Source organism: Haliotis cracherodii, unplaced genomic scaffold, assembly GCF_022045235.1.
Source record: "Haliotis cracherodii isolate W230 unplaced genomic scaffold, xgHalCrac1.p SCAF_4, whole genome shotgun sequence".
Taxonomy (NCBI): Eukaryota; Metazoa; Mollusca; class Gastropoda; order Lepetellida; family Haliotidae; genus Haliotis; species Haliotis cracherodii.
Window position 1 is genome coordinate 31,709,497 of NW_027266297.1, and position 15,050 is coordinate 31,724,546.

A 15,050-nucleotide genomic window follows, 5' to 3' on the forward strand; every position below is an offset into this window, starting at 1 on the left:
CTATTCATATGAACATATCGGGTGTTCTTTAACTTCTTCTGAGTAGCATATATATTAAGTCCACATATGTTTAGCGCGTGGAAACTGAAATGAGGAAACTGTGCACCTGCATATTAAAAGGTTTCAGAGAACCAACTCCTTTGAAAGAGGGCAACGTCATACTTAAAATGACACAATGCTCCTCATGCATGTTTCATGATCATGGCGGAAACTGTATTTGTTCTGTGTGAAACTATTGAAGGAAAATGTCGGATACTACCGCTCCTTATGTTAATTTCAACCCATATGTTAACAGATATTTAGTTGACATGTTTACTTCAACATGTGTCCTTCAAACATTAACTGATACGCATTCATGCACCTGTCGAACCCTGAATCTTTCCTGTTTACGGTTACTTGGCCACATTGCTCACAATGCTGTTAATCACTGCACGATCTGGTGGCAATGCAGACACTTCAAACACCGATCACTTGCATTGTTAGCTTGTAGAACCATTGAACATGAAATCAACAAAATGACATAGTCATACTGCAACTTGCATAGAAGCTTTGACGATCCATTATACAACGCTGTCTTTGAATCAGAGCATGAGTATTCAGTGTACGAAAGGTACGAGCTCCGCAACGGTTTTCAATTCTTGAAAAAGGGGGTCAGCTCATGCCTTCACACGGGTAGTTTAACCTGAAGAGCTTGGGAAATGTGTCACGTGTATTTAACGTGATCTGACGAGATATTCTTATGAATCTATGACAGCCAGAAGGTGAGAATTTTTTTGCATGTTATGAACACATAAAACGTTGTTTTACACCAAAACGATGTATACTGTGGAGATGTATATATACTCCTGCTGTTACACACGATCTATGCGTAGCGGTCGACAATGAAAGTCACTTGTGTGTTTATTTATCCGTGTAAACAGTGTTATATCTTTGGTGTACACTCACACATGCCCAACAAGAATACATCCAGAATTGTGTTCTCCCTGGTATATATAGTATATTATTGCATAGTATGTTCGTACCCAGGGCAAACGTGTCCCTTAAACAGACCATACAAGGCAGTGTCATGGTGGTCACTCTACCACATACAGCCCACCACCTATAATACGTAGTTGGATACTGCGAAATATTACTTGAAATCCGAATTGATAATATATATAATTTGGAATATGACATCTGAACAGGTTGTGTTAATGGTAATAGGATTTTGTAGTCGTTTTAACGTTAAACTAATGAGGTGAGGAGGCCGGAATTAGCATCTTCCCGAGGCAAGTGAGTTAACTGACTTTAAAAATCCAGTTTCCACCTTTGCCGAACTAGGATGGAATTCCCGGGCACGATCGTAGCGCCATCAGTGACTTACGAGTTATGTCCCTTCTATGCCTCTCCTATGGACCAATCAGATTCCACCTCTCGTATCACTTGCATTTACTTCAAACAAAACGGCGGCGCCCAGTCAAGACGATCTGATCGATAATCAAGATCTATATACTGTGATAAAACGAGTCTTACATCGCGAAGTGCATCAAATCACGTGAGCACCTTGATTAAAAGGCAAAGAGTTAGCTGTGCACATGCTTTGCAAATCCTGCAATCGACCGAAATCTGCATGACAATTTACCGGATTTCGATTTCGCAGCTCGATTTTGATTGGACTATGCATAGACTCGTTAGTCTTGCCAAAATGTAACCTTGTAAATGTAATCTCCCTTGTAATCTCCCGGTATAAAGTAAACTTGCATATACCACAAGCCATCGACTCAATATTGTCACTTCCTGCCGACCGATTGCATATACGAACATACAAGTATTATGAGCAACGTACACGCGCTTCACTCGTTCTTACTGGTACTGAACAAATCGGGTGGTCCTTAACTTCTTTGAGTAGTAGGGATGGGAGTAGTCACACGGCTGCAGCAGATCAACACTTTCGTGAAAGGTTTTGCTTCTGAAAAGCCCTTCAATTTTAAAAAGGTTAATGTAGTGTTCATACCCATGAACAGAGTGACCTAGCCTCAGACACTCCCCTCTCCCCCTGCTCACAGTAACACTGCTACCCCACCCAAAGTCAGGTTGTCCCTGTTAAAGAATTTAAAACGGAAAACCAACACAATCTGAGTGATATTAAAAGTCAATTCACACTGAGCAGTGAACTTCCCGCTGAAGGTAAACAAAGACTGGTGAATTTTACATGCATATTCATGAGCGTCAATGAATACATTACATTTCGTCGAAAACATCGGGTTTCGTGTCATAATGCCCATGCGTGATACGATTTACTAACTAGCTGAATCATGTCTTGCTGTCCTTCAGTGTTGGTGTGAGTGAGGCTGGCCGGGAGCAAGAAGAAACCACGGTGAATATGTTTTGTGTGTTTATGCTTCAATATATTAACCAGGGCAAAATTAACTGAGATCATAAAAAAATATTAAGAACAGTCATGATGATATGGACTATATCATATCACATGTCGATGTGTCTGCTAGTTCGTACACACTAAAAACCTGTAGATTGGTTTAGTTTTAATGAATATTTGAGGAAAAAAGAATGCTAGCTCATTTTTTCTGTCACTTAAAGTTTTGTAATCACATCTATATCTAGGACTGAAAATGGACCAGTCTTGTTCCCATTTCTGGTATCAACGCTATTTGACAGTGATTCCTAAACACATGTTCATGATACAGTCGGAATCGTACAATCGACTATGCTTTTAGCAGAGATTTCCTGTGAATATATGGAAAAGGTTTTGTCGCTTTTATTATATAGCGAAGACCAAATGTGACAACCAAATTTCATTTGAAATAAGAATTTGTTTAAAGTTGTTTTTATTTTAAATTGATAACCTTTGGATCCATCCATATTGCAATATAATACAATAATTCAAAGCTTCAAACTGTTTAAGAAAGTTCACAATCACAATAAGATATCTAAGCACATGATCACTTTTGCCTTAGTGTTTTTTTAATTTTTAATTTCTTAATCTTTCTCCATGCGATCACTTTTCCAAACACATACATATAAATGGGGATTTCGGTATTAGCAGCCCTACAATGCATGAAACTGGACCTAGGGGCCCGTTGCACAAAACCATCTTGACACTACGACCGTCGTTTGCCTATGTTAAAGTATGAGATTCACAGTCGCCTTAGCTTGTATATTGCTAATAATAACGATGTCGCTTTGTCATCAGCATCGCTTCTAAATTTGATTGTCAATTGTATATGAATGATTTAGTGTACTGGCTTTAACAACAGCGGTGCTCCGAGTATCTGGTCGCACACTATTATAAGTTATCTAATATGTATATCAGTGCCGAAAGTGAAACGAGGAAACACCCAAAAGATCTTGCATTAAAAATTTTCCTCACTACTTTTTACGATGTCCAATATAAATAATTGTTTTAATTAAACATACATTTAACGTTGCAATCAACTCAAGTTGATAATTCATCAGAACAGTTTTCTTTTATTGTGACATTCCATTGTTGTAAATTGCCACCTAGACTCCTGTATTTCAAATTTACAAGTTTACATCTTAAGATTTTCCTTTGGCCTCGTAAACGAGTAACGCTATGGCAACAAAACAATATTTGGCCAACGACCTCGCAGAAGAGTGCCATGTACTCGTTCAATGGTATACGGACCTAATGTCTTTATTACTGAATAAATGAATTCCTTGTAGGTGACCCCAGACTGCTGACATGCCCCACAGTGTATGTCCTCTGGTCTTGTGGGCCATCGTGCTGCTGGCGTGGCATCTGTCTTCATGTACAGCCGGTAAGTATTTTTATTTATACCTACATGGGCTAGACTAGCTGATAGAGTGTTTGGTCGTCAAGACGCAGATCCGGGTTCGATTCCGGAGTTATTTTCTGGTGTTTCCCGCTGTGTTCTTACTGAAATACTACTCAAAGCGTCGTAATACTCCACTCATTCGATATCCATGCTTGGATATATTACATCCGCCGCCTGTATTTATTCTGTGCCTAAATTTCTGCTGTTTGTGGGAATATGAATATTGTGTAGTAACATGTGATATCAATATTTGTTTCTATTAACGAAATATTGACTTAAAAGCAAACTGATAAAAAGAATGCGAGTATTGCAAAATTAGAATCACGTTGACCATATCCTGTTGCGTCAAATGAGTCAATGACGACCATCCATGCGATGAACATTGCTAGGCAACACTGTACAAGCACATATGTTCTTGAACACATTCACGCCAGCATGTGAATGAACACATAAACGCAAGCACCTGAACACATACACGCAACCATGTACATAAATCATCGGTTCGTCTGGCCCTAAATCCATTATTTACAAACCGCCGTCATATAACTGGAGTAGTTTTGAGAGCGGACAATTAACAAACAATATATACATATGCTTATATGTCGGCGTCTTTCAACCTCCTTTCAACATCATGTTCACGATATTGTTACTGCAGACCCAGAAGCGACGAACTTCACCTTCGTCGTGAGCAACTGGAGGACGCTGACTGCAGGCTGGGACATCGTGGGGCACCAGCAGCCAGAGGACATAAACGTCTCTGTCATCTGGACGGCAAAAGGCGCGAAAAGGTAGGAAAAGCCACGCTATTTCAATCACTTGTATAGCAGACATTTTTGTTTCGTTTGTATTGATTTAGAAATGCATAATTATATTTCCCAAGAACGTAACAATGGGTCAACTCAAGTGCGTATCTACTCAAATGTATTAGCTGGTCGATGTGTGTCAAAACAACACTGCGTTGTTGCATAACCTATCAAAGTAGTACATTTTCATAACTATTAACCTTTAGTGACGTCATCCTATTTTTTTACGGGCCTTGTTTTTGCGGAAGAACCTCTTAGCAGAGTCTTTCTACGGAATACCTTGGCAATTACTATGAAATTCAAAGGAATGCCAAAATTCTACGACGTGAATCGAATCTGCAATGTTACATATCCTATTAAGGATTGTCACACTTTTCCCACCGGGACAGTTGATGAAAGGGTGTTCAGTCTCACATGTCATGAATTCAATTGTCTGCATGCTGCACGTTATCTTCGCGGTCTACCCTGTCACTGAGTTCGTTATATACCGCGACTACTGCATTGTGTCACGATATGGTATCCCGGTGTTTTTTGTTATTTCTGGTAATTCTTGCATTTAGGTTTATAAGTCAGTTAAAACTCTCCTCCTCGGTTTTAGGTTGAAATTGTTTCATATTATATTTCAAAGTTTGCCAGCACCATACCCCAGCTGGTGGGTTTTACGTTTAAGACACTTCTTGTTTTCCCTCATAACAAGTTGACACTCGGTGATATAACTGAAATACTGTACAAGGCTGTGCCCTACGGGTTCATTGTGAACCCATAGGATTCTTTTGTTCTTAAGCTGTACGTTTCGGGATATTATTAATTACATAACATGTTCTGTGAGAGTTCTGTGAGTCTTCTGTGAGTGTTTTGTGAGTTGTGTATATTCATCTTATACTGTTTGACATTGCAGTTGGTACTATTGCTCCAAGAGCACACATCGATCCTGCTTCCTGGATGAGAACGACTTCAATGGTTCCACAAACTACACATTCAGCATAACACTGAGCACTCAAGATGGCGCTTCTGTCAAAATCATGTCGATGATGACAAGGGATCATGGTAGGGTACTAGCCTCCAATTTTATCGGTATATTTCATCATTATTTCCGAATCCGGGAAATCTTTTCTTGTTCGCGACGGACGGGGACTGGGCACACTGACCTGAACATGGTTTCTAGGTTTGTCAGCAACATACCCGTGCTCGTGGGTTTCACCGAAGTGGTAAACGTCTGAGACCTGCATCACTTCGGGCTTTCCTCCCACATTAAGCTGACACGCCGCGATATAACTGGAATACTGTTAAAAGCGGCGCTAAACCCAACTCACTCACTCACTGTTGACATAATTTCAGTGACATCGCGGAGTGTCATTATAATGTGAAAAGAAAGACGAAGGTGATGCAAAGTGACATTTACACTGCGAGCACGTGTATGGTGCTGCCGAATCAAGTATCATACACGATCATAGGATCCTGTTTAGCCTAAGGCACACAACTCTGCCCGGCGAACTGCAGCGCCACAGACGACTGGGCCACCCGTGCTCTGTCTCGTTAATAAAAAAATATCCCAGAGATATCTTTGTATATCACCCACAACCATGATTTCAGTTTATCGTGTCTTGTGTCATTTTCATGTACTGTAAAAAACCTCATGTCCGCACTCCGGTTAACCGGAAACTTGTCCTTCCGGGTCCTGACTTTCGCAAATGTCTGTAGTTATGATACAGTAGACTACGGTTATAACGAACTCAAAGGGACTACTAATTTTAGTTCGTTATAACCGTAGTTCGATATAAACATATATACAGCATAACTACAGTAAATAGTCGGGACCAAAAAAGTAAGTTCGTTATATCCGTCAGTTCGTTATAAGCGTTTTCGTTATAACCGTAGTCTACTGTACGTTAATGAGGAAACTAACTGATGATTTAACTCCTGGCTGTTTGTTTCTTTTCTTTTCCCCCCGACTGACAATTCTGTCAGAGATCAACAACATCTGTCACTTGACAAAAAAACATTTCTAAAATGTATTTACCACTGACCATACTGTTATATATGAAAAATATGCAACATATTTGTGCAAAATATTGATTCATCTGTTAAATGAAACCTCGAAAGTTTGAAATCACAATTCCTTTTTATTAAAGCCAACAGACAGGTTAATAAGTGTGCTTGATAATTCAGCATTCCACAGAGTTATTCTAGCCGTTAACTTGGTGTCCCTGCAGTAATTTGAACAATCCGTTTGTTTAGGGTTCCTCTTTCATTTTTCGGGGCGGTCGGGTAGCCTATTGGTTAAAGCGTTCGTACGCCACGCCGAAGACCCGGGTTCGATTCCCGACATGGGTACAATGTGTGAAGCTCTTTCTGGTGTCCCCCGCCGTGATATTCCTGGAATATTGCTAAAAGCGACGTAAAACCATACTCACTCACTCACTTTCATGTTTCAGTGAAACCGGCACCTGTGGAGTCTCTGAAAGTCACCCATGTCACCAGTCGTTGTGTAGGGTTGGCGTGGAACAAAGACAGATGGTACAGAGATGTCACATTCAGAGTGACGTACAGTACTTTCACCTCTGTACGTCTCCTCGATACTCACTTAATTTAATTATAATTCAAGAAATCAACTGATTTAACAAGAAGCACAGAATAAAGCGAAACTAAATATGTTGAACAAATTTGTTTATGTTCGAGCAAATGGTTTTGCATTATACCGTCATTGTAATGGTCACCATTTATTAATACACGTGTTGCTATGACAATGAAGAGTTTTTACCCAGGCAGTATTTAAAAAATCTCAACCAAGTGTCTGCTGATATCAAATACGAGTATATCAACACGAGTTACTAAAAGTTAGAACTCTGAGGGTTGATATGTTTGATATCAAAAGACACGAGGGTGAGATTCTATTTATCATCCAAAATCATTCTTCCAACGTTTTCAGTTTGTTAACAGTATTAACCTCCGCCTTGAGTTTTAAAAGTAGAACTGAACAGTTTCAGTAGCAGAGAGATAAGTGATGTCATTTGATTATGACGTTATGACAACCGATGACGTCGCAATGGTCTGCAAAACATTGTGATGCCATATATTTCCAGGAGATCGCACCCAAGCCATTTTAAAATGATAAAATCTGATATGACGCCATGATTTTAAACAATAACTAGGTCCCCTCTTGTTTCCTTAATAACGTTATCATCTATGTGTTTGAGCGTGGAAAGATGCTACAGTTCACCGATAGATCAATGTACCCTCCAAGCGTAACATGCTTTAAATGATTCTGAATGTTCACAGATAAACACCACTGAAACAGCCGAGCAAACTATAACGATCTGCGGACTGACTCCAAACATGAGATACAACTTGAGCGTGTCCGCCACCGCTGGATATGGGTACCCGAGTGACCCGAGGACAGCGCATGCAATGACAACAGAAGAAGGTAAGATTTAGTGAGATGAGGTGAAATGGGGTTTAACGTCGCGTCAAAGAGTAAATACATGCTTACATGAGTAAATTTCACCTCTGTACGTCTCCTCGATACTCACTTAATTTAATTATAATTCAAGAAATCAACTGATTTCCAAGAAGCACAGAATAAAGCGAAACTAAATCTGTTGAACAAATTTGTTTATGTTCGAGCAAATGGTTTTGCATTATACCGTCTTTGTAATGGTCACCATTTATTAATACACGTGTTGCTATGACAATGAAGAGTTTTTGACTCCAAACACGAGATACAACTTGAGCGTCTCCGCCTCCGCCACCGCTGGATATGGGTATCCGAGTGACCCGAGGACAGCGCCTGCAATGACAACAGAAGAAGGTAAGTTTTAGTGAGCTGAGGTGAAATGGGTTTTAACGTCGCGTCCAAGATTATTGCACTTATATAGCGACGTGCATGTACGTGTGTGTGTTTGTGTGGCTGCTTGTACTAGTCCGGACTGATGCCGATTTATAGTGCTAGCTCACTGAGATACCATGCCGCAGTTTAACATGAATACCCTATTCAGACACAGTATACTGCCTCCGAGCCGACCAGTCCTTGTTTTAGCCCCTTAATTCAGAGCGCCAGACAGGGTAACAACAAGTACCATCTTTTAACGTCTTTTGATATGACGCGGTCGGGGATCGAGCCCCGAACCTTCCGCTCTCTGGGAGGCGGTCCAGGTAAGTTTTAAACATTTAGACATATATATATATATTTCTCAATCAGCTTTATAGGGATGGGGCAGGCGAACAAGAAATTTGTATTGACCGAACAACAACAAAATAAATAAATGTGATAGATACTAACAATTTGAATCCTGACCCCCAGGTTGTGAATTTTGAACACATATCGAGAATACGCGTGGTCATGATTAACTCGCAACATTGTTTTGTACTCGATCCGGTGTGCAAGGGAAGTTTCTCTGTCGGCGTTGAGAGCATAAAGACGGAAATTGAAGCTACAGTCTATATTTCCCTACTTGAAATAAATCTTAGTTTGAAACGGGAAATTCGTTCAATCTTCCTAGAGTGGGATGAAATATATTCAGAATTTGTTTTCGAGCGGAACGCTACGCGGGAGATGAGAACAACTATAACAGTGCACACGGACATGGTTTAACATGAGAAATGCCGGAAATAAATTTATTCAAGAGAAATGAAAGATGCGAAAATGTACTTCCCCTACAACGCCTCTTATTATTTCCCTTGAAGATGAAGGTCAGGAGTACTCTGAAACCTTTTATATTGATAGCACGGTCAGTGTCAAAGAATACCGTACATATACCTGTTAGTATTGTAACACGTCATAGTTCAAGTTTCGATATCATTTGAGCTTGGAATCGTGTCTCTCTTATCACGCTGGGCATGGTGGCCCGGGGTCTATTTATGTCCGCCCTAAATTGATTCTTGGTTTGTCAGCAGCATTGCTCTTCAGTTTCATACCGCGTCATACCAAAACACGTTAAAAGATGGTATTTGTTGTTACTCTGTCTGACGCTCGGCATTAAGGGGCTAAAACAAGGACTGGTCGGCTCGGAGTCAGTATACTGTGTCTGAGTGGGGTATTCATGTTAAACTGCGGCATGGTATCTCAGTGAGCTAGCACTATAAATCGGCATCAGTCCGGACTAGTACAAGCAGCCACACACACACACATACACACGTGCATGCCCGTCGTTATATAAGTGCAATAATCTTGGACGCGACGTTAAACCTCACCTCACCTTGAGTTTCATCAAAGTTATAAAAGGCGACTATGCTTGTCGTAAGGGGCGACTAACGGGATCGGGAGGGCAGACTTGCTGACTTGGTTGATGCATGTCATCGTATCCCAATTGCGTGCCTTGATGCTCATGATGTCAATCACTGGATTGTCTGGTCCATTTTCGATTATTTACAGATCGCCGTTATATAGCTGGAATATCGCTGAGTGCGGCGTAAAACAACAAACAAATAAACAGTTACTATAAATTCCTGCACCACTTCGGGCTTTCCTCCACAGCACGCCCGGGGAACGGGTGGCCTAGTCGTCTAAGGCGCCGTGATTCGCTGTGCAGAGTTGCGTCCCTTGGGCACGCCAGAAACCTATGATTGTGGGTTCGAATCCCGGTTCTCCCCGATTATGTTTCTAGGTTTGTCAGCACCATACCCGTGCTCGTGGGTTTTACCGAAGTGGTCTGAGACCTGCATCACTTCGGGCTTTCTTCCCACATTAAGCTGACACGCCGCATGGGCTAGACTAGCTGATAGAGTGTTTGGTCGTCAAGACGCAGATCCGGGTTCGATTCCGGAGTTATTTTCTGGTGTTTCCCGCTGTGTTCTTACTGAAATACTACTCAAAGCGTCGTAATACTCCACTCATTCGATATCCATGCTTGGATATATTACATCCGCCGCCTGTATTTATTCTGTGCCTAAATTTCTGCTGTTTGTGGGAATATGAATATTTGTGTCGTAACATGTGATATCAATATTTGTTTCTATTAACGAAATATTGACTTAAAAGCAAACTGATAAAAAGAATGCGAGTATTGCAAAATTAGAATCACGTTGACCATATCCTGTTGCGTCAAATGAGTCAATGACGACCATCCATGCGATGAACATTGCTAGGCAACACTGTACAAGCACATATGTTCTTGAACACATTCACGCCAGCATGTGTATGAACACATACACCCAAGCATATGAATGAACACATACACGCAAGCACCTGAACACATACACACAACCATGTACATAAATCATCGGTTCGTCTGGCCCTGAATCCATTATCTACGGACCTGTAATGTCTACGTCATGTAACTGAAGTAGTTTTGAAAGCGGCCTTAAGCCCCATTCACATGGACACTTTTACTTACGAGAGTATATATACTTACATAAGTAAATTTACTTATGGTGGCATGTGAACGCATTTGCTTACGTGAGTAAATATACTCCAGGAGTAAAGAGGCATGAGTAAAAAAATATTTGCTACACCTGATGAGGTCTAGTAAAAGTATATTTACTCATAAGTATAAATGCTGATGGAGTATTTCTGGTCATGTGAACAGATTCTCTATTTGCTTACGTAAGCATATTAAATCCAAGATACTGATAATCAGGAAGATACGGCTGTAGTTCCTTGCAAAGAACATAACATGTTCATAAAATGTTTCGCGTGTCATGCGAAAGTTATCGATTCACAGTTTATCATCAAATGATCGTTTGACGACATTGTTCCACCAGTGTTGAGAACGTTCTCTCTTCCACAGTTCTCTTTCCTGGCATAATCCTAAGACTAATCCCATACTGAGAAAGTATTGAAAGTCTCTCTTTCGCCTCTGGTTGACTATCTTCGACAGCGACATGGCCTCAAATGATAAAAGTCCACAATTTATTTATGAAATAATGTTTCTTCTGCCTTGCATAAACTTCATGTGAACGCAATGTAAATATACTTTTGCTTACATGAGTAAATGTACTCCATGAGTAAATTTGCTTACATGAGTAAATTTTGTCCATGTGAATGGGGCTAGACAATTAACAAACAATATATACATATGCTTATATGTCCGCGTCTTTCAACCTCCTTGCAACATCATGTTCACGATATTGTTACTGCAGCCCCAGAGGCGACGAACTTCACCTTCGTCGTGAGCAACTGGGAGACGCTGACTGCAGGCTGGGACATCGTAAGGCACCAGCACCCAGAGGACATAAACGTCTCCGTCATCTGGACGGCAAGAGGCGCGAATTAGTAGGAAAGCCACGCTATTTCAATCAATTGTATAGCAGACATTTTGTTTCGTTTGTATTGATTTAGAAATGCATAATTATATTTCCCAAGAACGTAACAATGGGTCAACTCAAGTGCGTATTTACTCAAATGTATTAGCTAGTCGATGTGTGTCAAAACAACACTGCGTTGCTGCATAAGCTATCAAAGTAGTGTATTTTCATAACTATTAACCTTTAGTGACGTCATCCTATTTTTTTACGGGCCTTGTTTTTGCAGAAGAGTCTTTCTACGGAATACCTTGGCAATTACTATGAAATTCAAAGGAATGCCAAAATTCTACGACATGAATCGAATCTGCAATGTTACATATAATGTAAAGGATTGTCACACTTTTCCCACCGGGACAGTTGATGAAAGGGTGTTCAGTCTCACATGTCATGAATTCAATTGTCTGCATGCTGCACGTTATCTTCGCGGTCTACCCTGTCACTGAGTTCGTTATATACCGCGACTACTGCATTGTGTCACGATATGGTATCCCGGTGTTTTTTGTTATTTCTGGTAATTCTTGCATTTAGGTTTATAAGTCAGTTAAAACTCTCCTCCTCGGTTTTAGGTTGAAATTGTTTCATATTATATTTCAAAGTTTGTCAGCACCATACCCCAGCTGGTGGGTTTTACGTCTAAGACACTTCTTGTTTTCCCTCATAACAAGTTGACACTCGGTGATATAACTGAAATACAGTACAAGGCTGTGCCCTACGGGTTCATTGTGAACCCATAGGATTCTTTTGTTCTTAAGCTGTACGTTTCGGGATATTATTAATTACATAACATGTTCTGTGAGAGTTCTGTGAGTCTTCTGTGAGTGTTTTGTGAGTTGTGTATATTCATCTTATACTGTTTGACATTGCAGTTGGTACAATTGCTCCAAGAGCACACATCGATCCTGCTTCCTGGATGAGAACGACTTCAATGGTTCCACAAACTACACATTCAACATAACACTGAGCACTCAAGATGGCGCTTCTGTCAAAATCATGTCGATGATGACAAGGGATCATGGTAGGGTACTAGCCTCCAATTTTATCGGTATATTTCATCATTATTTCCGAATCCGGGAAACCTATTCTTGTTGGCGACGGACGGGGACTGGGCACGCTGACCTGAACATGGTTTCTAGGTTTGTCAGCAACATACCCGTGCTCGTGGGTTTCACCGAAGTGGTAAACGTCTGAGACCTGCATCACTTCGGGCTTTCCTCCCACATTAAGCTGACACGCCGCGATATAACTGGAATACTGTTAAAAGCGGCGCTAAACCCAACTCACTCACTCACTGTTGACATAATTTCAGTGACATCGCGGAGTGTCATTATAAAGTGAAAAGAAAGACGAAGGTGATGCAAAGTGACATTTACACTGCGAGCACGTGCATGGTGCTGACCAATCAAGTATCATACACGATCATAGGATCCTGTTTAGCCTTAGGCACACAACTCTGCCCGGCGAACTGCAGCGCCACAGACGACTGGGCCACCCGTGCTCTGTCTCGTTAATAAAAAAATATCCCAGAGATATCTTTGTATATCACCCACAACCATGATTTCAGTTTATCGTGTCTTGTGTCATTTTCATGTACTGTAAAAAACCTCATGTCCGCACTCCGGTTAACCGGAAACTTGTCCTTCCGGGTCCTGACTTTCGCAAATGTCTGTAGTTATGATACAGTAGACTACGGTTATAACGAACTCAAAGGGACTACTAATTTTAGTTCGTTATAACCGTAGTTCGATATAAACATATATACAGCATAACTACAGTAAATAGTCGGGACCAAAAAAGTAAGTTCGTTATATCCGTCAGTTCGTTATAAGCGTTTTCGTTATAACCGTAGTCTACTGTACGTTAATGAGGAAACTAACTGATGATTTAACTCCTGGCTGTTTGTTTCTTTTCTTCCCCCCCCCCCCCCCCCCCCGACTGACAATTCTGTCAGAGATAAACAACATCTGTCACTTGACAAAAAAACATTTCTAAAATCTATGTACCACTGACCATACTGTTATATATGAAAAATATGCAACATATTTGTGCAAAATATTGATTCATCTGTTAAATGAAACCTCGAAAGTTTGAAATCACAATTCCTTTTTAATAAAGCCAACAGACAGTTAATTCAGCATTCCACAGAGTTATTCTAGCCGTTAACTTTGTGTCCCTGCAGTAATTTGAACAATCCGTTTGTTTGGGGTTCCTCTTTCATGTTTCGGGGCGGTCGGGTAGCCTAGTGGTTAAAGCGTTCGTACGCCACGCCGAAGACCCGGGTTCGATTCCCGACATGGGTACAATGTGTGAAGCCCATTTCTGGTGTCCCCCGCCGTGATAATCCTGGATCATTGCTAAAAGCGGCGTAAAACCATACTCACCCACTCACTTTCATGTTTCAGTGAAACCGGCACCCGTGGAGTCTCTGAAAGTCACCCATGTCACCAGTTGTTGTGTAGGGTTGGCGTGGAACAAAAACAGATGGTACAGAGATGTCACATACAGAGTGACGTACAGTACTTTCACCTCTGTACGTCTCCTCGATACTCACTTAATTTAATTATAATTCAAGAAATCAACTGATTTCCAAGAAGCACAGAATAAAGCGAAACTAAATCTGTTGAACAAATTTGTTTATGTTCGAGCAAATGGTTTTGCATTATACCGTCTTTGTAATGGTCACCATTTATTAATACACGTGTTGCTATGACAATGAAGAGTTTTTACCTAGGCAGTATTTAAAAAATCTCAACCAAGTGTCTGCTGATATCAAATACGAGTATATCAACACGAGGTACTAAAAGTTAGAACTCTGAGGGTTGATATGTTTGATATCAAAAGACACGAGGGTGAGATTCTATTTATCATCCAAAATCATTCTTCCAACGTTTTCAGTTTGTTAACAGTATTAACCCCCGCCTTGAGTTTTAAAAGTAGAACTGAACAGTTTCAGTAGCAGAGAGATAAGTGATGTCATTTGATTATGATGTTATGACAACCGATGACGCCGCAATGGTCTGCAAAACATTGTGATGCCATATATTTCCAGGAGATCGCACCCAAGCCATTTTAGGATGATAAAATCTGATATGACGCCATGATTTTAAACAATAACTAGGTCCCCTCTTGTTTCCTTAATAACGTTATCATCTATGTGTTTGAGCGTGGAAAGATGCTACAGTTCACCGATAGATCAATGTACCCTCCAAGCGTA

The 15,050-nt window shown here is 40.6% G+C and overlaps 1 protein-coding gene across 3 annotated transcripts in view; it reads left to right on the top strand.

The window, feature by feature from the left end:
• LOC139480559 (receptor-type tyrosine-protein phosphatase S-like) overlaps positions 1–15,050 on the top strand; it is a 140,931-nt gene that overhangs the window by 103,457 nt on the left and 22,424 nt on the right. Inside the window, exons 1-11 of one of the 3 annotated variants that reach the window (XM_071263698.1) lie at positions 462–761; positions 2,314–2,356; positions 3,682–3,776; positions 4,450–4,582; positions 5,496–5,644; positions 7,033–7,160; positions 7,877–8,021; positions 8,295–8,405; positions 11,675–11,807; positions 12,706–12,854; positions 14,239–14,366. In XM_071263698.1, coding sequence (XP_071119799.1) covers positions 3,701–3,776; positions 4,450–4,582; positions 5,496–5,644; positions 7,033–7,160; positions 7,877–8,021; positions 8,295–8,405; positions 11,675–11,807; positions 12,706–12,854; positions 14,239–14,366 — 1,152 coding nt within the window. In that variant the 5' untranslated portion in view covers positions 462–761; positions 2,314–2,356; positions 3,682–3,700. Of the gene's footprint in view, positions 1–461; positions 762–2,313; positions 2,357–3,013; positions 3,126–3,681; positions 3,777–4,449; positions 4,583–5,495; positions 5,645–7,032; positions 7,161–7,876; positions 8,022–8,294; positions 8,406–11,674; positions 11,808–12,705; positions 12,855–14,238; positions 14,367–15,050 lie in introns of those variants that run through there. The other 2 variants (XM_071263699.1, XM_071263700.1) reach the window with 2 other exon arrangements.